The 25,411-nt window shown below is 48.6% G+C and overlaps 1 protein-coding gene across 3 annotated transcripts in view; it reads right to left on the bottom strand.

Annotated features, from left to right (window-relative positions):
- ASTN1 (astrotactin 1) overlaps positions 1-25,411 on the bottom strand; it is a 252,463-nt gene that overhangs the window by 114,311 nt on the left and 112,741 nt on the right. For all 3 annotated transcript variants that reach the window (XM_077332504.1, XM_077332503.1, XM_077332502.1), the window contains exons 5-8: positions 21,813-21,920; positions 12,058-12,207; positions 8,742-8,909; positions 1,854-1,938 (exon numbers count right to left, since the gene is read on the bottom strand). In XM_077332504.1, coding sequence (XP_077188619.1) covers positions 1,854-1,938; positions 8,742-8,909; positions 12,058-12,207; positions 21,813-21,920 — 511 coding nt within the window. The remainder of the gene's footprint in view (positions 1-1,853; positions 1,939-8,741; positions 8,910-12,057; positions 12,208-21,812; positions 21,921-25,411) is intronic.

Below are 25,411 nucleotides of genomic sequence, written 5' to 3'. Positions count from 1 at the left end.
CAATTCCCATGAGCCCCTGCTAGTGTTTGCTGACAGGGACTCATGGGAATTGTAGTCCATGAACATCTGGAGAGCCACAGGCTGACTACCCCTGACCTACAGTACTGAATCTATGCTCAGACATGCTGGAGCTCTCCTCCAAAAATCTATCTCTACAACAAGATTGAGTCCTGCAATCGAGTGTGACAATGATGAGAACGACAACTGTTCAGAAAGAGGAGTGCCTCTGAGCATGTACAGAGTTCTGCTTCCAATTGCTGAGGGAGACTTCAAAGGGCAGTAGGCACACTTGTTCTGCATATGTTGAATAATTTTTTTATTTCTTGGATTTATATCCTGCCTCTCACGACTTTTGTCGCCTTGAGACGACGAACAATTAAAACCATAACAATTTCCCCATAAAAACCCCCTTAAAACAGTAGCAATGCACATAAAAACCCACAAGATGGCGGAACAAACTATAACCCACCATAATTTGCTAATTCAGCCAGACAATCAGCATTAGGTGTGATATAGTACAAAGATGCTTGGCCAGGGTGGGACCCCTGATTGAACTCTGGTCAACCCCCTTCTGGCCTCAATCAAATGCCCAGTGGATGAGCTCCACCTTGCAGGCTTTGAGGAACTTAAGACAGCTCCGTCAGGGCCCTCAGCTCTTCCGGGAGCTCGTTTCACCAGGCAGGGGCCAAGGCCAGGTGTATTTCGCAGGGGCCCGGGACAACCAACAAATTCTTACCCACAGAGCGAAGGGCCCTGCGGGGGGCATAAGCAGACAAGCAGTCTGAAGCAGATTATCTTGTTCTGCACAGGAAAATCCAGCTGCAATAGCAAACTGAAAATGCATTATTCAACATGTGCAAACTACACCATGGTTTCCAGTCTGCCTTATGCTGGGACTTCTCTTTTTACTATGTCTTTTCAGGCTACACAATTCCATGTTTGATTGTTCTGGGTTCTTCCCACTGGGTTCCTGCCCCAACTCTTTGGATTTCTAATCCTACTATCTTTTGTACATTACTTTTTGCTCTGTCCCTGCCTCTTATTGGCTTTTTTTGACTGTGGCTCCTGCACACTATTTGAACCAAAGAAGAAAACTCCCAGAATTCATCCTCATTACATCCTTTACACCAGTCTCAGCTGTTGAAATTTCCCCTTTATTTTTGTTTTTGGTCTGCCTGTTCTACCCAGTCATTTGAATGTCTGTTGTTAGATGCTGACTCGGCCTAGGGAGAGGGCGGAAGAGACTAAATCCTTATGTCCTGCTTTGAAAACGAGGGGCTGATGGTAATTAAAAAATAACGAACTTTATGGGGAAATGGTTAGATATGAATCAAGTTTAGGACTGATAAGGTGAACAGGCAGCAGGAAAGAGGTAACTTTGTATAAAAATTAATGCCAGATAATTTGTCACAAACAAGTTAATGTTTCTGTCATTCAGAAAGGTCTCTAAAACTTAAGGAGAGGTTCCTTGGCAGCCCCTGCTTAAATATACAAGAATAAGCTGCTCAATCTCACCAATATCTAAGCTGGTGAAGGCAGCAACATTCAATTCAGTTCCAATTTTCTTCCTTATCCACAGGCTAAGGATCACCCCCTTCTTTTAGGAGCTCTATTTCCTTTAGACTGGATAGAGTTCACTCCTGTTTTCTAGGAGCTATTTCTCTCAGGCTTGAATGAGGATCCTTCTTGATCCTCTCACTCCCTTAGCCTTCCTTCCCAGTCAGCAGTCAATGCTTCACTGTCACTCCTCACTGACTCTCTCAACTGAAGAATTCCATTTCAATCTCCTGTCACTCAAGGGTCTCAGACCAGTTTATAGCATTAAACGTTTACTGTCCGTCACAGTCACCTACCCTTGGTTTGTGCCCCACTCATTCCTGATGCAGAGGTGTTTGTGCACAGGGTCCTTCATGTAACCTTCGTAGCACAGGCACTCGCCTACGAGGGGGAAAACAAACAGAAATGGAAATCATGAACAATAGTCCCGATATCCCAGAAAAAGATCACTGGCTTATGGCAGCCCTTTCCACACAACGCGCAGTGTCAACAACAAGGGCAAATTCTGTGATAACAAAAAATAAAAACAGATGGTATTTGAGATTAGGTCAGTCTATGGTCTGGGTGAAGCTGCATTTGTCCTCGTCCACCCCATCTCAAAACCAGTATTATAATGAAGGGGATAAGAAATCAAACAATTCCCAACCTGATCAAGGCGTTTGGAGTAGCTTCCCCTGCTTTTGTTTGTTTATTTAGTCAAAAGTCTAAGGGCTACACACTGCACATTTGAGAACCAAGAAAACCACTGTGGGCTCCAGAAGCGGAATGCCTGACACACCTCTGGTTCATCCCTAAAGCGTCAATGAAGCACAACAGAAGGTATTCTCTTTGAAGAACGTTCCCTGTGTTGTTTTTTCTATTTTTCAGGCAAGCAGGAGCCCCAATCTGGGTTGGCACAGTGGTGAAAGGTAGGAAAGGATCAAGGTGGGAAAGGATCAAACCCAGGCAATGCTGAAGCAAGCCCAAAAGATATGATGCGGGTTTCTGCAGGTTTGCCCCAACAGAGCAAACAGCAAGTCCCCGAGGCCGTTACAGGTCAGGAAAAGGATGTGTAAGGAAAGACTGGACTTGGACTTGCTCTTCCTTGGTGCCAAGGCCCCAATCCGTATTAAGCTCCATTCACAGAGCTCTGAGCACCACACAGAGTTGAGTCACAGATGCTTATAAAACCTTGACCGGTGTGGAGAAAGTAGGAATTTTTGTCTCTTCGGCTCAGACCGAAAGAACTCAGAGTAAGTGGACGAAATTGATGGGCAGTGGGACTGGGTCACAGAACAGAACATCGGTTGCAATGCAGGATGAGGGTTATTGGTTCCGGCAGCTTCCAGGCACACATGTCCATGGGGGAGAAATTGGTAGGGCGACTGACTCCCTTGTGCAGGTATAATATGAACGCCATCGGTCTTGACCAGTAGGGGTCTTCCCACACTGCTATGGTTTTAAATAATATAACAAATGCAGCAGCTTTGGTGTGTGGTCCTCGACTCCCCCACTGGAGGAGATCAGATCCTGTGCCCAATGCCTCTATGCTAAAGCATCATCAGTCTGTGCACTGTGGATGCAAACACAGTTTACTTCCAAATTCATGTGCTTCTTACCACCTTCCTCCAGGTTCAGAAGGAGGTCTTCCGGTTTTCAGAAACCTTCCTTCAAACGCTGGTCAGCTGTGATGCCCCCTAACCACAATGCCTGGCCAAACTGGTTTTTGTTTGATTCCCTGCTCCTCCACATGCAGCCAGCTGGGTGATCTTGGGCTCACCACAGCCCTGTTAGGGCTGTTCTGACCGAGCAGTGATATCAGGGCTCTCTCAGCCTCACCCACCTCACAGGGTGTCTCTTGTGGGGAGAGGAAAGGGAAGGAGATTGTAAGCCACTTTGAGGAGAACAAAACAGGGGATAAAAACCATCACCATCATCTTCATCAGCATCTTCATCATCAGCATCTTCATCATCAGCATCTTCATCATCATCACCATCATCACCATCATCACCATCATCACCATCATCACCTTCTTCTTCTTCTTCTTCTTCTTCTTCTTCTTCTTCTTCTTCTTCTTCTTTACAAACTGAGGCTGTAAATTGGAATCTGCCCATGGTTTAGCATCCCAGTTGGTGAGGAGACACACAGAGGCAGCCCGAAACGGTTGCAAGTCGGAGACCGGAGTCCTGCTGCTGAAGCCACTTTGCCTTCGGTTGCACTCGTGAGGAAAGAAGGGCTGCCCGGTACCATAGCAGCAAGCGGAGTTTGTCCCTGTTGCGAAGAAGCACTGATTTGTTTCGTGGCCACTAAGTGCGGCCAGGAAGAGACGATGTGGCCACACACACACACACACACACACACACACACACACACACACGCTCGCTCTCCTTCTGCTTTGTAGAGCAGTTTGGAGCGGACATCTCTAGCCTGAGACTCCTTGTCGCCCACGTGGCATCCCAGCTCTACTTAATGCCTCTGCGTCAGGCTGGGTCTCAAGGCAGAGGCAGAAGGCTGCAAAGCAACAAGCAACCTTACATGACACAGTCGACGAGATGGACTAAGTACCGGCTTCTGAAGGCCAGCTTCTCTTGCACAGTCCCTGAAAGCAAGGTGAGACCGATGCGCACGCAGGCTGGCAGGAGGGGAGGGGAGGGGGCGCACAATAAGGAAAAGGCCAGAAGTCTCCTTAGGCGACTTATCCCTCGGAACGAAGAAAAGAGCTTGTGGGAGGAAGTCAGATGTCCTTCATTCTTCCTGCTCTTTGGACTCTCTAACTGGGAGGGCTCTTCGGAGAAGAGGTTTTTCAAGGGCAGCCTACCTCCCTGCCTCTGCCAAGATGTGGGTGGGCATGACTGTCTTCTAGCTGCGAATCCTCAGTGGTCCTCCAGTGAGATCTGGAGGGGGCGGGTGCTGATCCCGCTTGGCCACAATGCAAATCCTGACCTGGGAGTCATGTCTGGGTGGAACCATTTACATCGAGGTAGTTCTGACCATTTCACCAAGGGACCCCTTTGATTCAGCTCAGGATTACTCAGGGCTGCTCTGTTCATGCAACCGACTTTGCCAAAATGCGAGGTAAACTTGCAAAGATTTCGGACGCTCCGTCAAGCCTTTCAGTGGCCCCCTATGGGAATTCTCTGGAATTACAGGTCATCTCCAGGCAACAAAGATCAATTCTCCTGGAGAAAATGGCTGCTTGGAAGATGGGCTGTATGGCATTATACCCCACGGAAGTCCTTCCTCTCCCCAAACTCCCTCCCTCTCCAACTCCCACCCCTTTAAGTATTCAAAAGGTTGTCCCTTGGAGGAGGGCAGGATGCTGTTTCCGTTGGCTGCAGAGGAGAGGACACACAGTAATAGGTTTAAACTTCAAGTACAACGATATAGGCTAGATATCAGGAAAAAAATGTTCACAGTCAGAGTAGTTCAGCAGTGGAACAGGCTGCCTAAGGAGGTGGGGAGCTCCCCCTCACTGGCAGTCTTCAAGCAAAGGTTGGATACACACTTTTCTTGGATGCTTTAGGATGCTTAGGGCTAATCCTGCGTTGAGCAGGGGGTTGGACTAGATGGCCTGTATGGACCCTTCCAACTCTATGATTCTATGATTCTATAAAGTGTCTAGGTTTTCCCCAACCTGGGGCTGGCAACCCTACATCATATGGCAGGTGGCCCTAATGTGGCTCTCCAGGTGTCCATGGACTACAATTCCAATGAGATCCTGATAGCACATGCTGGCAGGGGTTCATGGGAATTGTAGTCCACAGACATCCGGAGAGACATAGTCTGGCCACCCCTATGGCCTCTTTTCTTGGTGGCAGGCTCCTTGGGTCAGAGAAAGGCTTCCAACTTGACCAGTGGTGACCTGGAGGTGGTTCCAAGAGGGGAGAGGTCAATCTCATTCTCATCCCCTGCCTAACATCAGTGCAGGATGAGAGCCTCAATGATCGCCAGCGTGATTTAGTGGTTCAAGATCAGGGGCCTCTAATCTGGAGCACTGGGCTTGATTCCCCGCTCCTCCACATGTAGCCAGCTGGGTGACCTTGGGTTAGTTGCAGTTATCTTAGGGCTCTTCTCACAGAGCTGTACTGTTAGAGTTCTCCCAGCTCCAGTTCCCTTACAGGGTGTCTTTTGTAGGGAGAGAAACAAAATTCAGAGTCCAGTAGCACCTTTAAGACCAACAAAGATTTATTCAAGGCATGAGCTTTCGCGTGCATGCACACTTTCTCAGACTAATGAAGGAACGGAAGTGAAAGGTTAAAAGAATGATAGAATCATAGAGTTGGAAGGGACCTCCTGAGTCATCTAGTCCAAGCCCCTGCACTATGCAGGACACTCACAACCTTATCGCTCATCCACTGTAACCTGCCACCCCCTTGAGCTCTCACAGAATCAGCCTCTCCATCAGATGACTGTCCAGCCTCTGTTTAAAAATCTCCAAAAATGGAGAACCCACCACCTTCCGAGGAAGCCTGTTCCACTGAGAAACCACTCTCACTGTCAGGAACTTCTTCCGGATGTTTAGACGGAATTTCTTTTGAAAGCCACTTGGGAGATTCCTTCAGATAGTAAAAAGTGAAGTATAACACCCCCTCCCCCCAGCTCTTCTCCTCTCAGCCTGCAGATCTTTCCACCCAGCAGCGGGCTGTGCGCATACAGGAGTATGCAAGGACTTTGCATGGTCTGCTACGGAACAGATGGTTGGCGGGGAGGGGCCAGGAGGCAGAATAAATCTCGGAAGGCGTCCAAAGCCCTCTGCATTTTTAAAAGCGCAGCTCCGAGGTTTCTGTCTGGCTTGAAAAGCCTCTTGAGCCAAGCTCCCCCTTGATCCATCCCCTCCCCGATGGTGTCTCGGCGGCACAAGGGGCAAGGAACCGGTGCCTGGCTCCTGATTAGAACCCGGAGCGGACGCAGCACTCAGCTTCCTCCCGGATAACAGTCCCAAGGACCAGGCACTGCCTTCGTGAGTGGGAGATCTGGCGGCAGGCTCTAGGGCGCAGATCAAACCCTCAGGGTGAAGCCTTGCTGAGGACCATGCCAACAACAAAGAGGAAAGCAAGAAAGCCAAGTCAGAATCCAGCCAAAAGAACAAAAGGCACAACAGAAGCTCTTGCCGAAAAACGAAAAACATTCTCGCGGATTTCTCCTTCCCTCCCCGCCCCCACTTCCAACAATGCTGACAAAAACCTGTGAAGTTGGAAAGGGCCCCCCCTCCCCCCATGAGGGTGCTGAACGCCCCCCCCCTCCCCACTTCTGCGAGGCCTGCTGGGGCCGACAGTTGTCATGGCAGATGGATGGACCTTATGGCTCCACGGCGGAATGAGGACCTGGGTGAAGTGGCGAATCCCGGCTGCAAAAGAAGGATTCGATGCTTGTGGGGACGCTCGGGCTGGGGCTCCTCGAGAGCAATGCCCGTCACCTTGTTAAAGGAAGCTGCAATGATCTCTTTTAAGGCATCTCCAGCCCTCCTCTTGCTAACACAGCTCCTTGGTTTGCTTGCTGGCTTGTTTGCTTGTGGGCCAGCATGTATAAGATCCTGGGCTTGATCCCAGGCAGAGAAGAAGGGGCGGGGGGGGCTGCATGCATGCACGTATTTTTTTTATTCATTCATTCATTCATTCATTCATTCATTCATTCATTCATTCATTCATTTGTTGGTCACCTATACAGACCACTGTCTTGGGGTGGATTACAGCACTCAATAAACACAATAAACAGTTGAAATCAATAAAATCACTAAACAATTAAAATCAACCGAACAGTTGGCGACATACCCATTGTTGTTCTTCTCATTAAAGGAAGGCAGAGAGCCATCTGGGTTGTAGGCCCTTTAATGTTTGTATACTCACTTGTCTGAACTGGCCTCAACCGGAAGCCTGGTGAAAGAGCACCTTCTTTTAGGCCTTAGTGAACTGTGCAAGTTCCGTTTGGGCCCCGATGTTCTCGGGGAGCTCATTTCACCAAGTGGGGGCCAGGACTGAAAAGGCCCAGCTGGCTGCACGTGGAGGAGGAGCAGAGAATCCAACCCAGTTCTCCAGAGTAGAGGCCACTGCTTTTCAACCAGGCTGGCCGTCACACCACGCTGGCTCTCAAAGGACAAATGATAGGAATGCCCACGGGGAACAATAAGAGATATCTGAGGACCTGCTGAATGTAATGGGAGTCGGAAACAGCTGTTGAGCTGCTTAGGCGCCATTGACCCACCCTGCAGCACAGTAAAGTGGCAAGGAAAATGTGGAGTGTATTATAAGGAACCTGCCTTGGGCCTGGAATGATAGTCTGTGGGGGTGGAACCAGTGCTCTGGGACTGGAACGACAGAGCCTCCAGAGCAGGGGTAGTCAAACTGCGGTCCTCCAGATGTCCATGGACTACAATTCCCAGAAGCCCCTGCCAGCGAATGCTAGCAGGGGCCTCTGGGAATTGTAGTCCATGGACATCTGGAGGGCCGCAGTTTGACTACCCCTGCTCCAGAGTATGGATTCCACCCTGGGCAGGTTTCTTGCAATCCATTCCTCAATTCCATTGCAACTTTCGAGTGCTATGATGTATTTCAGGGGAACCTATGCAAGTCACTTAGTACCAGTTAGTATTTCTCTTCCATTATACCTGTTAAAAAGGTAAAGGTATCCCCTGTGCAAGCACCGGGTCATGTCTGACCCTTGGGGTGACGCCCTCTAGCGTTTTCTTAGCAGACTCAATACGGGGTGGTTTGCCAGTGCCTTCCCCAGTCATTACCGTTTACCCCCCAGCAAGCTGGGTACTCATTTTACCGACCTCGGAAGGATGGAAGGCTGAGTCAACCTTGAGCCGGCTGCTGGGATCGAACTCCCAGCCTCATGGGCAGAGCTTCAGACTGCATGTCTGCTGCATCTCTCATTGCTCCCAAGAGGCATTCCTGTCCTTTGTTTTAGTACATCCCTCAAGGGACTGCAGACAGTAGCTGAGAGCTGCAGCCAATCCGAGCAGTTCTTACTGGACAAAAAGGACCAACGGCCTGACTCCATATAAGGCAGCTCCATGTTCTCCGTGTTCTGCACAGGAGGCAAGGGAGGGACCGAGAAATCTGTAAAGGTCCTCCTTGCAGTGAGGTTTCCCATCAACGCTTGTGCAGGGTTGCATTGTGGCTTGTCTTGATGGCCCCGTATGGAGAAGCAATCCCTCTATCCCCGTCAGGTTAAGGTACTCCTTCCTCCCACACCCACCTACCGGTTTCCGGGTCACACTCGTGTTCGCAGGGGTCAAGAAGCCGTCGGGCGCACAAGTCCAAGGCCCAGGGGCCACTGGAGTTTTGCTGGGAGAAAAGGACCACCTGGGCAGGATTGAGCCAATCGCTGGCATCCAACTGGCTTCCCTCCAGCAGGATGAATCGACTGCCTGCACAGTAAACAAAATACAACGTTTTTGAGTGGGGTGGGGTGTCCTAATACACAGTGCTTCTCTCAATCATCTTGGATTGCCATTGCCATTAACGTCATCACTGTAAATGCAGAAGAGGAAGAGGTTTCTCATTCAGGACAAGCACTTTAACTACCAGGTGAGGCTGAAAACCCTCCTCACAGTGTGATCCCAGGTGCAGTTACACCCGTCTAAGCCCACTGACTTTGATGCACTTGGAAGGGTGTTAACTCTACTCAGGACAGCATTGTTAAAAGAGTATTCTGCTCCCAACCACTTCAAAACCCATTATTTTCCTCTCAAGGACGTTATTTGTTCTTTGGATTTCTGCAAAATAGGGCATATTCACAAATTCTCTTTTGGAAGCCTCTCTGCCAGTGTGGAGGTCGTATGCCTGTAGCCATTGTCTGGTGTTTTGGGAAAATCCTGCACACTGCAGGAACCGGCATTAAAGAGCCAGTGGGATTGTTTTGTGGACTGGGAGGAAGGACTTTGTTCCATCATGCAGAAAACGGCCAAAGAAATGCTGCATTCGCCATCTCAACCCTCTCTTTCCTCCAAGGAGTTCAGGGTGACACATTTGCTTCTCCCTCCCCTTCATTTTACCCTCACCACAACCCTGTGAGGTAGCCTAGGCGGAAAAAGTATGAGTTATCTAAGGTTGATAGATCCCGCCTTCCTGTGTGCTGCCCCGGACAATCAAACCATTGTTCTCAGGAAACCTCTCGCTCCCTATACCAACCCAGTTCTCTCTAAGATGGAAACCTGTTTCTGGTCTGTTCCGTGCCAAACAGCAAGCAGCCGCCCACTCACAGCTGGAGTCCTGTGTGCAATTCTGGAGGCCTCACTTCAAAGAGGAAGTGGACAAAATCGAGAGGGTGCAGAGGAGAGGGATGAGGATGATCCGGGGCCTGGGGACCAAGCCCTGTGAGGAAAGGCTGAGGGACTGGGGAATGTTCAGCGTGGAGAAGATTCCCATGATCGTAAGCCGTGATTGCATACTGAAGAATTCCCCGCACACAGAAAGCTAGCATGCCGAGAAGAAATCAAAGTTAGACATTTTTCCCCTCGTGTCTACCTTTTAATTTTTTTAAAGCACGTAAAGGACACAGGCATGTTTAGCGCAGCTGCCAGCCATTTCATCTTCCTGACTCGTGGTACAAGCAGGTTTGGTTTACCTCAGAGGCGCCATTAGCGCATCACTATTGTTTTCCTCAGCTGACTCCCTGACAGGCTGTTCACTGCTGAGGTAACTTGAGTGGGTTCAGTGTTATCGAGCGTCTTCTCGGCCTACCCCTCTGCAAACAGAAGGTGAGGGGGCCTGGGCTTGGCGGAGGCCCAGGCACATACATGGCTCCGTATTTTCACAGGGGAGCATTTGTTCCTGCAGTCTGGAAAGCCAGAGGCAGCATTAAAATAGGAATCTTGGAGGGGGGGGGGGGCTGTCTCTGACCCATAAGCCATACTTTCTCCTCAGCAGGTACCTCAGCAGAGAGGAGGTTGCTATCCTGGGTTGGAAAATCTGCACTATCCATTCCGATTTCTCTGGAAGAAGCAACCAGGCTTTCAAATCCTGGCTGATTAAAGAGAGTTGTGGAAATGTTAAGGGAGGCTCAGAAGAATGATGAGTAGGTTTTTATGCCCCGCTTTTCTCTACCTTAAGGAGTTTCGAAGTGGCTTAAAATTGCCTTCCCTTCCTTTCTGCACAACAGGCACCTTGTGAGGTAGGTGGGCCCGAGAGAACTCTGAGAGGACTGTGACTAGTTCAAGGTCACCCAGCTGGCTGCATGTGGAGGACAAGTGGGGAATCAGAATTGGTTCTTCAGATTAGAGTCTGCCGCTCTTGACTACTACACCATGCTGGCCCTCAGGGCTAAGAAGAAGAGTTGGGTTTTATACCCTGCTTTCCCCATCCTTGAGTTCTCTCAAAGTGACCTATAATGTCCTTCTCTTCCTCTCCCAACAGGCACCTTGTGAAGTAGGTGGAGCTGGAAAGAGAGCTCTGAGAGAAAAAGAAGTCTAACTGACTCAAGGTAACTCAGCTGACTTCACATGGAGGAGTGTGGAAACAAATCCACTATTCTGCTGCTCTTCATCACTACACTGGCTCTCAGGAATAACAAAAAGCAGAGAGTTGTTGTTTTTTTTCTACTCTAAGAGGTGTTAAAGTGGCTTACAATGCCCTTCCCTTCCTCTCCCTACAACAGTCAACTTGTGAGGTAAAATGGGGGTGAAAGAGTTCAGACAGAACTGTGACTGGCCTAGAATGACTGTCCGTCAAGAGTTTCTAACTGGCTTAGAATTGCATTCCTTTCCTCTCCCCACAAAAGTCCCCTTGCGAGGAAGGCGGGGCTAAGAGAGTTCTGAGAGGTCTGTGACTGGACCAAGATCACCTCATATGGAGGTGTGGGAAATTAAATCCAGTTCTCCAAATTAGAGCCTTCCACTCTTAAGAACTATGCTGCACTGGCAACCTCTGCAGAGAACACAATACTTAGGAGCTTAAAGTGTGCTCCATACCTAATCTACCAGGTGGTTTCTACCTCAAAAAATAGAGGATGGGAGATGTCCCATTGGCCCCGAAATCTCCCTCTGATGACTATCATTACAGATCCACCCACACCACGGGGCCTTCAGTATTAATCAATTAATGTTTTCTAGTATTCTATCGTTCTACAATGTTTATTGTAATGACTATATTGTTCTATTGTTACTGTCATTACCACATTACTATAAACTGAGTTATTTGTATTGTTCCTGTTTCATGTAAACTGCCCTGGGCCTTTGGGGAGGATGGTATATAAACTGATTGATTGATTGATTGATTGATTGATTGATTGATTGATTGGCCTCACCAATGAGGTCATGAGCTACATGACCTGCCTGAAAGTCCCAATCCATCAGAGAAAGCCTGCTGATTGGTCAGTGGAGGCTTCAGTCACGTTTGTGACCTGATCTGTGCTCTGGTCCCAATCCTTCCTGAACAGCACACAGTCACTGGGTTTCAAGGATGCTGACTTGCTCAAGAGGAAACAACCTGTACCCAACTATCCTCCACCCCCACTCCCTGTAGCGTGGCCGAACCCAAAGGAAATGAGGCAGGGTGACCCAGGAAGGGTTCGCTTACCGTCAGCGATCAGGTGCTCTGGAACATGCAATGTTATCTTGACCACCAGCGGGCAGTTCACGTGGGAGGCGGACACCAGGCCAAGGATGCAGCTCGTGATGCTAATGAGGGTGAGGGTGGTCTTGCTCACGGGACTCCTGGGCGAACCAACTGCAAGGGCAGAGCAAGCGAGAGCTGAAGGGGAAGTCAAAGCAGAATGAACTCACAGGGCATCTCTCTCAGTCCGGGGCCACAAGGCCGAGGGTCAGATTGACAGCGACATGCACCAATCACACCTAGGAGAATGAGCTGAGTACGCCACCAGTGATATGCTTGAGGGGCAAATGATAGAAGCCAAATGGGGTTTTCTGGAAAAAAAAGGAAAGATCAGTGAACCCAGAGATCCCACAAGAACTCAGAGCATTCCACTCTCCTTTAACCCAACACACTGGACTCTGGAAAGTATAGCCACTGAATGTGGGTCATGGCCAGGTGTGTGTAGTTCGTGGCTGCATGCCATTTTTAGGCAAGATGGTGGCTCTGGCTCTTGTTTGGTGGGAGCGTTTGGCAACTTGTAGAAGAAGAGCTGGTTTTTATGCTCCGCTTTTCACTTCTCAAAGGAGACTCTAAGCAGCTTACAATCTCCTTCCATTCCTCTCCCGACAACAGACATCCTGTGAGGTAGGTAAAGCTGAGAGAGCTCTGATAGAATTGCTCTATGAGAACAGCTCTAATAGGACTGTGATTAAGCCAAGGTCACCCAGCAGGCTGCATGTGGAGGAATGGAGAATGAAACCTGGCTCTCCATATTAGAAGCTGCTGCTCTTAATCACTGCATCAAGGTGGCTCACTTTTGGAGCAATGACCCATCGGAAGTGTGAGATTTAGAAGACAAGTTGGTTTTTATACCCTGCTTTTCACTGCCCAAAGGAGACTCTAAGGTGCATACAATCACCTTCCCTTCCCCTCCCTATAGCAGACAGCCTGTGAAGTAGGTGAGGCTGAGAGAGCTCTGACAGAATTGCTCAGGGTTCTCTCAGCCTCACTCACCTCACAGGGTGTGTGTTGTGGGGAGAGGAAAGGGTAGGCAAATGTAAGCCAATCTGAGACTCCTTCGGATATTACTGAAGAAGAAGAGTTGTTTCTTATATGCCGCTTTTCTCTACCCGAAAGAGTCGCAAAGTGGCTCACATTCACCTCCCCTTCCTCTCCCCACAACTGGCAACCTGTTTTGGAGGTGGGGCTAAGAGAACCCTAATGTTACCGCTCTGTGAAAGCAGCACTATCAGGGCTGTGACTAGCCCAAGGTCACCCAGGTGGCTGCGTGTGGAGGAGCAGGGAATCAGATTAGAAGCCCATGGCCATCAGGTTGCAACACTCCCCCGAGCTCCTGTTCAGTGCCACCCCCTATCCAGGAGGCACATGAAACCCACCATTCCACTGTCTGGAGCCAAATAAATGACCAGGTGGGAGACTTTAGCAAGAAGTGCAGCTAAATCAGTGGTTCTCCACCTTCCCGATGCCGTGACCCTTTAATGCAGTTCCTCATGTTGTGGTGAGCCCCAACCATAAAATTATGCAAGGGTTCTTTCACAGAAATTAAACCGAAACTGACCAACGGCGTGAAGATCCATTGTTCATGATTGTATATACATTGGTGCTTTTCCGGAGTTTCTCAGTTCAGCTATGCCTCTTGTCCCACCATGCCGATCTCGCTCTTTTCCACAGCCCCAGACAGATGAACAATCTATCTCGATCTACCTCGCAAGGCTGTTGTGTAGATGGCGCCTCCCCAGCCAAGCTGCTTGCCCTGCCGCGACCCCTGTGAAAGGGTCATTCGACCCCCAAAGGGGTCCCGACCCCCAGGTTGAGAACCACTGAGCTAAATGAAGAGCCAAGGGACAGAGAAGCAAAGGGCCTGGCCCTGAGAACTCCCAAGGTCTTGGGCATACTGTTTTTAATCTCACTTGAGAAGTAAAGACAACACAGGTTCTTCCTTTCACGTTTGATTTAGGACTAGATGGGATGCTGGTTTCCAGAAGCAGCATCCACCGGAGGAGCTGCAGCTGCAAAGAGCGGAGTTCCTCGTTACCGGCATCAAGGGCCATGGGCATCCACCTCCCCAGGGCAATTTGTTGGAAAAGGTGAGGTCTGGTGTACGAAGAAGAAGCGAGGAAAACCCTGCAGGGGGCAGCCAGAAGACAATTAGGCAGGATGGTGAGGTCACCACCTTCTCTCTCCCATTAAGTGTCATTCCTGGTCTTTCTCCAGATTGCTGCTCTTAGGGCAATTTCTGCCATCTCCTCAGAACCGCCACCGTCAGTCTGACCTTCTCTCAGCTAGAGATGTAGTTAGCCCAATTCTGCAGGGCCTGTAAGACGGAGCTCTCCCGCCAGGCTTTCGGTTGGGGCCAAAGTCAACATCTATCCACCGACCTATTTATGGCCCCACTGACTCATCTGTCCATCTATCTATGCACTGATCCGCTGCCCTGAATTTCGGGGAGAACTCAACACCCCCGGTAGGCATCCTGCGAATGGATTGTTGCCGTTTTAACCTGCCCCTATTTATTTAAATTAAAGTGTAATTTTATCTGTTGTAATTTTGAGTTTCACACCGCCCTGAGCCAGCTCGCCGGGAGGGCGGTTTAAAAATGCAATAAACTAAACTGCCTGGTCTCTCCTCTTTCCTATCCACTATATTAATTCCTAAATAAACCTTTGCCTGCTCTTTAATCGGGCTGTGCACTGTTGCTGTGTTCATTACTCTGCTGGCATAATTAACAGCCTTCCACCGCCGAGCACTTCGATCCGCCCACTCCTTCCCACCTGGATCTATCCCCCCCCCCACTCCTGAACGGCAGGCAGCCTCTATCTATCGACATCCCCCAGGCATCCTACAGTCTCCTATCGCTGACAGCTGGTATGAAGTCCCAGCAGGCCAGAAGGCAAATCTCAGATATGCAGGGGGGGAGGACAGTCAAACCTGAAGCCATTACGTGCTTAGCAGCTTACCTACCCAGCCCTGGGCCACGAGAGAGGTGTGTGCGTTTGCGTGTGAGAGAGAGAATGCATTATCTGTGCATTTATCTGTGCTTTATCTGTGCGGTTTCTTTGACGTCACTTTAGAACACTGGGTTTAAAAGCGAATGGGAAAAATGAGGTTCGTGCATAGAATTTCAGTATTAGTTCGTGGGTGAGATCGAGCGCAACGTTCTCACAGATGCAACGATTTCCACCTGCAGAGCACCACTTTCTCGGTCCCCCCACCCACCCACCCTGCAGAAGCCTGAAATGCCACCCACCCACCCCTCAAAAAAATCAGGGCCTTTTTGGGTAAGACAAGAAACGTGCAATTTGCAAATTGGTGTCTTTATACCAGCGGAAATAATACATTGGGTCTGCTGCCTCGGACTCCATCTTTGAATATGGATGCTGTTGGTTATATATTTATACCCTCCTCCCCTTTCCTCCCAGGACCATCTCCCCCGCCTCATCCCACCATATTTTGCATCCTGCCAGCAACCACATGAGAGATGGAGCTGAGGATTTTGTGCTCTGTGTTTTACTACCCGAAGGAGTCTCAAAGCTGCTTACAAACGCCTTTCCTTCCTCTCCCCCCAACAAGACAGCTTGAAGAAGAAGAGTTGGTTCTTATGTGCCGCTTTTCTCTACCCGAAGGAGTCTCAAAGCAGCTTACCTTCCCTTTCCTCTCCCCACAACAGACACCCTGTGAGGTGGGTGAGGCTGAGAGATACCTGCTATCACTGCTCGGTCAGAACAGCTTTATCAGCGCCAAGGTCACCCAGCTGGCTACATGTGGGGGAGTGGGGAATCAAACCTGGCTGGCCCAATTAGAAGTCTGTGCTCCTAACCATCACACCAAGCTCGCTCTGTGAGGAAGGTGAAGCTGAGAGAGCTCAGGGAGAATTGTGACTGGCCCAAGGTCACCCAGCTGGCTGAATGTGGATGAGAAGGGAGTGGGGAGTCACGGCCAGTTCTCCAGATTAGAGGCTGCCGCTCTTAACCCCTACACCACGTTGGCTCTCAGAAGTTAGGCTGAAACTGGATTCTTTGTCAGGCTCCCCATTTGCCATTAACCTTTTGCCCGACCCACCCAGGTTAGCTGCTATCCACCCTCCTTCCTGCTTTGACTACTATTATGCTCACCTAACACAGTCTTAGGATCCTCCTCCAGCATCCCTTCCCCACAGGGATGTCAGCAGACCACACAGCATATCTAAGCAGACTAAACACATTATACAGTCTAGTTTGTAGGACTTAACGAAGAGCAATGCAGTAATGACCAGGAATGCTAATTCCCTACGTGGGTTTCCTATTTGACTCAGAGAGCTGCTAAGGTCAAAGGCAAAAGGTCAGAGGCACGCAATTGCTACGCACCTTAGGCAGTAAGAATTGATGAGTAGGGGCCCTAAGCCTTGGGGGTCCAGGGTTGCCAACTTCAGAACGGGTTCTTCTAGGTGTCCTGTTAGTATCCATTTGATTGGGCGATTTAATTTAGCCCCATGCAATGGGAAAGCTTCAATCTCAGTTAAAGGGTCAGGACTTTTTCCCCCTGACCAGTTGGCAACCTGAGCCTGGGGCAGTCTATCTCTCTTGCCTCTAGGGGTGCCAAACTCCAGGTGGGACCTGGCAATTCTTTTGGAATTACAGCTCATCTCCAGGCTACAAAGATCGGTAGATAAGTTCCCCTAGGGAAAATGGATGCTTTGGAAGGTGAAATCTGTGACATTGTTCCCTGTCCTCCCCAGGCACCATCCCCAGATCTCCAGGAATTTTCCAAACTGGATCTGGCAACCCTACCCTGTCAGTGACTGTGGCGGGGGGAACTGGCAAATCTCTTGACTCTTCCCCCACTCTGAACCTTTTAGACTGTTAAATTTTCTCTGAGCAAAAAAGACCTTTCTTTTTGGCTGACATTATTCCAGCGCTGAGAGCATCAGGTTTTTACATCATGCAAAGCTGATCGATCCCTCTGCTGGCCTTCCAATCTGAAGTTTACGCTTCTCCTATTTAAGGGACGTGCCTGCAAGATCTCGGACCACCCTGCGTCTGAGCTTCGATTTCTCCATATTCCTCTGCCTCGCCAAGCCGATTAGTCTGGGAGTGGGCAACCTCTTGAGCCCCTCACAAGCACAACTTCTATGGCAGGGGTAGTCAAACTGCGACCCTCCAGATGTCCATGGACTACAATTCCCATGAGCCCCTGCCAGCAAACGTGTTTGCTGGCAGGGGCTCATGGGAATTGTAGTCCATGGACATCTGGAGGGTCTCAGTTTGACTACCCCTGTTCTATGGAGCCAATCAGCCAAAGAGGGGTGGGAGATGGGGGTCATCCTTGGCCGGACACATCTTAAGTAAGCCAAGCGCCGGCAGTGTTGCCAGCAATTTGTGAAGAATAGTGCTTAAAAGAATAAAATTGTTTAATTAAGAAGAGAAACAAACTTTGTGGAGAAAGAGGAGAGGAGAGAGTCCTAACTGACTGACTGTTCTTCTGGAGGCAATCTTTCTGTCTGTTCTGAAGGCAAGCAGGGAGGAAGAGTGCTCAGTGGAGCAGGAAGTCTCCTTTTGAGCCAATCAGGATGCTAGAGGAAAATGTTTGAAAATCATCAGGAAGTTTCTGTTCTAATTATGCTAAATACATACTTCCTCCAACGCCCCCTGCAGGACATTCTTTATCTTCTGCTCAATCATGCACATGGCAGATCCTGCATATTCCAATTCTTATGAGGAAATCACCTGGCCCAGGAGCCAATTATGGGTATAAGCCAGGTTTCCTCCCTTTTCCTCTTGGGGCAGAGAGATCAAGCCTGAATGAGCAGGCGGCCCACTATCAGCATGGGTACCAGGAACTGACTCTCCCTGGATCAGCAGATAGTGATTTGAGAGGTTAGGAGACAAATTACATCAGTGGGGATTACTGTTGCCTGATCCTCAAGCGAGCCAACGGTGGCAAAAGAGCAGCAGACTCTAATCTGGAGAACCGGGTTTGATTCCCCATTTTCCCTCCACATACAGCCAGCTGCGTGACCTTGGGCTACAGGTCTATTAGAGCTGTTCTTGAGGAGTAGTTCTCTGAGAGCTCTCTCGGCCCAACTTACCTCGTAGGGCGTCTCTTGTGGGGAGTGGAAGGAAAAGGTGTTTGTACACCACTTTCAGACTCCTTTGGGTAGTGACAAGTGGAGTATAAAAATACAGCTCCTCTTCTTTTGCTGCCACTTAGCATGATACTGTGTCAGTTGGACTGCTGTTAACACCCTCTGCCTTGGCCTGCCTTTGAAAACAACCTAGAACTTGCAGCTAGTCCAAAACATGGATGCCTGATTGTCGTTATGGTTTTGCCTAGTTTGAAAGAGCTTCACTGGCTGCTTCTTGATTTCCTAGTTCAATTCAAGATGCTGGTTGTGATTTTTAATACCCTTCACATCCTGTTATTTATTATGTTTTATATTTACACTCTGCCTTTCTCCCCAACAAGAAACCAAGGCGGTTGACATCATTCTCCTCTCCTCCATGTTTTCCTCCTAACGACCCTTTGAGGTAGGATAAGATGAGAGAGTGTGACTGGCCTGAGGTCATCCAGAAAGCTTCCAAGGCCAGAGCGGGGATTCGAACCCAGGTTTCCCAGATACTAGTTTGACACTCTTCACCACCACACCAAGCTCCTCTCTCCCCCATATACCTCCATGTACCACCTGTGGCATTTGGCTGGCCCCTTTTGGTTGTTTCCCTCTCTTAAGCTAATCACCTGGCACCAGCTAGGGCCATTTTCTCTGTCGTCACCCCCTTTTTAGAGAGCGGACCCTCCATGGAAGAAAAGCTCTTTTTTGTGCCCCGCTTTTCACTGCCCAAAGGCGTCTCAAAATGGCTTAAGATCGCCTACCCTTCATCTCCCTGTAACAAACCCGTTGTAAGGTAGGTGGGGGCTGACAGAGCTCTGCGAGATCTGTGACTGGCCCAAGGTCACCCAGCTGGCTGCATGTGGGGGAGTGGGGAATCAAATCCGGTCCTCCAGATGAGAAGCCACCACTGTTAACCACTACACCAAGCTGGCTCTCAGAACAGCCCTTTGAAATGAGGGCACCATCCTTGGAAAAGTTTCTAAGGCACAGGGAGGTTGTTTGATTCGCCATAGCTTTCAAGGAAAGATTTTATTAGACTGGTGAGCTGGGGCTTTATTGTAACTTGGATGTTTTTATTTATGCGTTGTAAGCCACCTTAAGCCACAGAGAAAGTCGAGGCATAAATGCTCAGACAAGCAAACTGCACAGCGCCAGAAGAGCAGAAATATTAATCGGGCCGATCTGACCGCGGTTTTGGAGAAACTGCCTCCCCCTACCCACCCCGGGGGCTTTATTTCGCAGTCCTCCAGAAAGCTACTTGTTGAAATTTGAAGAGCACAGATGTTGGCTCGATGCCTGGGTGGCGCTCTCCAATCCGGCAAGCTGTGCAAACCGCACCACGAACCAGCCCTCCTTCCCTGAAACGCATCCAGTTCTGAAAGGCAGCTTGGCGTCCAGATGGACGGACCGTGAGCTGCCGTGCGAACGGAGCCGTGCACCTTGTGGGCCAAATGCAGGCAATTCGCTGTTGGCCCTCCCACGAAATATTCACACTCTGCAACGGCAGCATGGGTGGGAAATCATGAAGACTCCAGTGCAGGAGGAATTGTAGTTCCCTTTCGCTAGGACAGCAAGAGGCAATCTCTTGGCATTTGCCATGTGTTTGACAGTCTGGGTTCGTGTGCCTGTGTGCTTTTTGGTGTAGAAGAAGAAGAAGAAGAAGAGTTGGTTCTTATATGCCGCTTTTCCCTACCCGAAGGAGGCTCAAAGAGGCTTACAGTCGCCTTCCCATTCCTCTCCCCACAACAGACACCCTGTGAGGTGGGTGAGGCTGAGAGAGCCCTGATATCACTGCTCAGTCAGAACAGTTTTATCAGTGCCGTGGCGAGCCCAAGGTCACCCAGCTGGATGCATGTGGGGGAGCGCAGAATCGAACCCGGCATGCCAGATTACAAGTCCGCACTCCTAACCACTACACCAAACTGGTGGTTAGGAGCACGGACTTCTAATCTGGCAAGCCAGGTTTGATTCTGCACTCCCCCACTTGCATCCAGCTGACCTTGGGCTCGCCATGGAACTGAGAAAGCTGTTCTGACGGAGCAGTGATATCAGAGCTCTCTCAGCCTCACATCCCTCACAGGGTGTCTGTTGTGGGGAGAGGAAAGGGAAGGCGACTGTAAGCTGCTTTGAGACTCCTTTGGGTAGAGAAAAGTGGCATATAAGAACTAACTCTTCTTCTTCTTCTTCTTCTTCTTCTTCTTCTTCTTCATCTTCTTCTTCTTCTTCTTCTTCTTCTTCTAGTATGATTTGAGATATTTATCAAAAGTAACTTCCATATCTCTAGGTCAAAGAAGCCTCTAATACCAGTGGTGGAAGAAGTTAGGCCCCATCGATGCCTGCTGTCAATTTACCATAATCCCAACTTGTTCAATGTGCCTTTTAACGGTGAAGTGTGGCAGTATTTATGTGTATAATCTTCTGTCTAAACTTCTACTTTTTTTTTTTTTTGTAAATGCAGAATCAGTAAAAGAATAAACAAAACCTCGAGATAACAATAAATAGGTAGGCCGGGACTACAAGGCAGGCCGGGTTCACCCTGAACTCTACTCCTGCTTGACCTAGTTGCCATGAGATGAGAAGCAGGCCTCACTGCCTACCCTCAAAATCAATGTAAAGACTATCCAGTAAAATTTTAGTTATTTAATTCTCCATTCGCCACCAGCCCCAACACCACCGGTCCTACCCATGGGTTGGCTTCTCCATGACAACCATCTTCTTGACACAGCCAACTTGGGTGCCTTAGGGAGTGGCAACGTGTGAGCAAAGCAGACAGGGGCTTGGGATTCCCAGATCTCATTCAGACACCTCATGCAGAGAGAAATCCATCATAGCAATGTGTTTATTGGCCTGGAAAAGATGATGGATTGCGTCGGCTCTGCTGGGAGCCCTTCTTAAAGGGAGGGCTTCAGATAATTTAAGCTTTTCATTCCAATTTTTATCTATAGCTGCATTTATCTAGAGAGCAGTGGCACTCAGACTCTTCCACCTTGAGGAAACTCTTCCCCAATCAGCTCTGCAGAACAGGAAATGGCCAGGCGGAATCTCATTGTTCAACTCCAAAATCTGAGCAGGGTTTAAAATTAAAGCAGCAAATTAAAAAAACAACCCTATAACTTTCTCGTGCTCATTTGATAGGACTGTTGGGGAAAAAAGGATTTCAGGAGCATCCAGGATGGGGCTATGGCTCAATGGTGGAGCCAACGCTTTGCATGCAGAAGGTCCAAAATTTGATCCCTGACATTTCCAGTTAAAAGGGCCTGGTGATATGTAAGAACCCGGGGGAGAGTTGCAGCCAGCCACAGTAGACAATACAGATCTTGACAGAACAAGCTGTCTGCTCCATTTTGAGGAAGGTCCATGTTCTGTATAGTACCCAATTCCTCATTTGAAGCTGCACAGCCATCAGGTGTGACCTCAAGTCTTCAGCCTGGCAACCCTACACACGCCACTTGTTCAAAATGGTATCTCTCTTAGGGTTCACTGGTCTGTAAGAACTGGACCCAACTCTGTAAGAAATCGATCAAACTGAAAAGCCAACACAAACTGGAGGGACTGCTGAACTAGGGAATTGGTACATTCAAGGGAGCCTTTCCAAAAGTATCTCCTCTTTTACCCTGCAGTAGCACCCACGTACCCCGACTTCGCCGCCTGCTCCGTGACGGGTCTGTGTAAAAGGTCAGCTGAGGGTCATTGTCTGCTTCCGTCCCAGAATCTCCTTCGGGGTTCAGAAACGCAGAGCCAGCTACATTGAAAAACAGAGGAGGGAGGGGAGGGGACACACAATTGCTTAAAAATTATTACTAACAAGAGTTGCTAAAAGTTACAAGCTTACATTCTACTTATTCATCCCTCAACTGCACAGCAAACAGAATGATTATCAAGGGTTCACGTAGAGATGAAAGGGTGGACTCTCCTGCGTTTTTCTCAGGTGTAAATGTCGAGGTGATCTTTGGCCTGACAAACTACATCCTATACAGAGATCTCGGTTGCTTCTCCACTTACCGTTTCTCCTCTCATGTCTGCAGGCTGCTCCCAGTTGAGAATGAGCTGAGAAGTTGATTGCAGCTAAGCCATGCAAACACTGTTTCCATACTGCTAAACAGGGATGCTCTGCCTAATTAGTCCAGGCTCGCCTGATCTTGCTGAGTCAGCCCTGTCTAGTATTTGGATGGGAGACCACCGAGGAAGTCCAGGGTTACTATGAGAGGCAGGCAATGGCCAACCACCTCTGTTTGTCCCTTGTCTTGAAAACAAATGGCAATTGCTGTAAGTCAGAGATGACCTGGTAGCTTTTTCCATCACCAAATGAAGATTCCGGATCCCTCTCAGTTTAGCCTGCATTTTGTCTGCGAAATGTGAACAGCATCACCAAACAATCAAGTAGTCTCCCTGTCCATTGAGAGCCTGGAAAATGCTCTGTGCTCATGCATTCTCACATGACTTTCCCCATCGACCGTCCTTCAACATCTTGGGCTTACAAAGGATTGATCAAACTAAGCAACCAAAGTGAATGCTTAAATCCTGTGGGGAGGGAGGATACCTGTGTGGCCTGACTTTGTACCCTAGCTTTGCACATGTTGCCTGACAGATTCAAATGTTCGTTGGGTCCGGGTAGCAATTTTATTTTCTTTTTTGCATCTATGGCACTGCCTCTTCCCTCATGCCCCCCAAAAGACCACTAAGATCGAGCAACCAAAATCTGCTCCCTGGCCCCAAAGAAGGAAAAGTAGCCTCGACCAGGGCCAGAGCTTTTTCGGTCCTGGCCCCAGCCTGGTGGAACTCTCTGCCTATTGAAATCAGGGCCCTCTGGGACCTTCAACACTTCCACAGGGCCTGTAAGACAGAGCTGTTCCGCCAGGTTGAAACCAGAGCAAATGGTGGCCTCCCTGCTGGACAACTTACCTAACTTTTCATTGACTAAATATAGATCAACCCTTCAGAAGATTTAAAAACTGTAAAGTAGGATGTTTTAATTGGATTTTTAAACATAATTTAATTGTTTAACTTGTTATATATTTATTACATTTGTATTGTGTTTTTATCTGATGTTACCTACCCTGAGTCAACTAAAGAAGGGCAGGCTATAGAAATAAACTACTACTAGTACTACTACTACTACTAGTAGTAGTAGTAGTAGTAGTAGTAATGAAAGCAGTAGTAGTAGTGAAAGCAGTAGTAGTAACTATTGTTGTTTTTATGGCTGTCCTCTTCCATGATCTGTTAACCCAGGACACCTGTTTACTTGATGGTCTTGATCCTCTTGAGTAGGGAGAGGAGGAAAGCTATGTGGCTTGTCCCTGGAGGAAAGCAACAAGTGAGTCCCTGGAGGAATCCCTGGAGGAAGGTGGACTATAAATTCAATAATAATAATAATAATAATAATAATAATAATAATAATAATAATAATAATAATAATAATAATAATAATAATAATAATAATAATAATAATAAAGTGTTCCAGTACATGCTTTGCCCTCTTCGTCTGTATTAATTGCATTTACACATTCTCATGTTGCTGCCTGGAAGCCGGAGTTTGATCCAGTCAAATTCTGGCCACGCACCAGCAGAATAAATGCCATCATCTAATGATTGCCACCAACTGCACAACTGCGGCGGTGTATGACCTGCCTGTGATGATGGCCCTAGGGCAGATGCAAGCCCAGAAAGCCAGGAACGGCAAGCATGCGTCAATGCCCAGCCAAGCTCCATGCGGAACATTCCCTCCGTGCAGACAGAAAATGACAAGCAGCACCGTTCATTGTGAACTGCGAATGAATTGTCGAGTTGCTCAAATTAGGTGCCTGACTCAGCAGAGAAATGAGCCTTGCAAACAAGGTAAGTTTGAATGTCAATTGCCTTTTCTTTTTTTTTTGGGTCTGCGTGAGAAAGGCGCACAGTTAAATGAATTGCTAGGTTTACCGAGAACGGTTCACAAAGACATCGGCAATCAAAACAGCTAATGGAATCTTCCCAGGATATTTTCCTCTGCATCCACAAAGGAAGAGTGGGAAAGGAAAACAAACAAACAAACTCTGAAATGTTGACATCTTTCAAAACATTCCTGTTTTGCAGATGGGAAAATGGGGCTGAAAAGTAAAGGGACATGCCCAAGGTCACCAGATAAATATGTGGAAGTGCTGAAACAAATCCTTTTCCAGTTCAATTTTTGCCTCAAAAATAGAAATTTCAGTGGACTTCCGCCACCCAAAAAATCCCTTTATCCTTTTGGCGGATGGGTGGCTGTAGCTTTGGCAGCCATTTTTGCCCTCACATTAATTTCTTTTTGAATTGTCCCAACCAGTGAGGGATCCCATACAGGATATGATATCACAATGTTACACAGCCTATCAGAGTTAGCTTGGTACTAATACCAATAAGGGCAAAGGAAGCCCATTAGAGTAAGGTCATCGAGCAAAGCAGTGACCACACTTGCACAGATGATCCTAGCCAATCGGACAGCCTGTATGAATTTAACAGTCCTTTTGTGGGTTCCCTGAGAAAGAAATACCACCATAAGGGGCGATTAATTTTGATTTTGAAAAGCGTTTCCAGCAATTGCCCTCCTCTCCCATTTCAGGCCAGTGCATGTCTATGGCGACAAAGAGCTTTGTAGTTATTCTTCCCGGGAGTCCCCAGCCAGTTTGGTGTAGTGGTTAGGAGTGCGGACTTCTAATCTAGCATGCCAGGTTCAATTCTACGCTCCCCCACATGCAACCAGCTGGGTGACCTTGGGCTCGCCACGGCACTGATAAAACTGTTCTGACCGAGCAGTGATATCAGGGCTCTCTCAGCCTCACCCATCTCACAGGGTGTCTGTTGTGGGGAGAGGAAGGGAAGGCGACTGTAAGCGGCTTTGAGCCTCCTTTGGGTAGGGAAAAGTGGCATATAAGAACCAACTCTTCTTCTTCTTCTTAAACAAGCCACAACACCACTCTATTAGCTTGCTTAGAGCCACCGTTCTCACCTGAGCTGTGCCCATGTGCCAACAAATCCAAAAACAGAGTGAGCTTTGACTGACAATGTTTCCATCAGTGTCTCCATCAATGTCTCACATCAGTGTCTCCTAAACCTCTTCAGAACAGGATAGCAACACAACAGCACCATACATCTCCCCTTCCTGGAAGAATTAACAATGCTGATTTGCACTCCCCCCCCCCCCCCCAACACCAAGCATCAGGAGGGACGGGCCCCAAGCTATACCCCCACATCACAGAGTGGGATTTTAACTTAAAA

Source organism: Paroedura picta, chromosome 4 (assembly GCF_049243985.1).
Source record: "Paroedura picta isolate Pp20150507F chromosome 4, Ppicta_v3.0, whole genome shotgun sequence".
Taxonomy (NCBI): domain Eukaryota; kingdom Metazoa; phylum Chordata; class Lepidosauria; order Squamata; family Gekkonidae; genus Paroedura; species Paroedura picta.
This window is presented reverse-complemented; position numbering and strand designations above follow the sequence as displayed.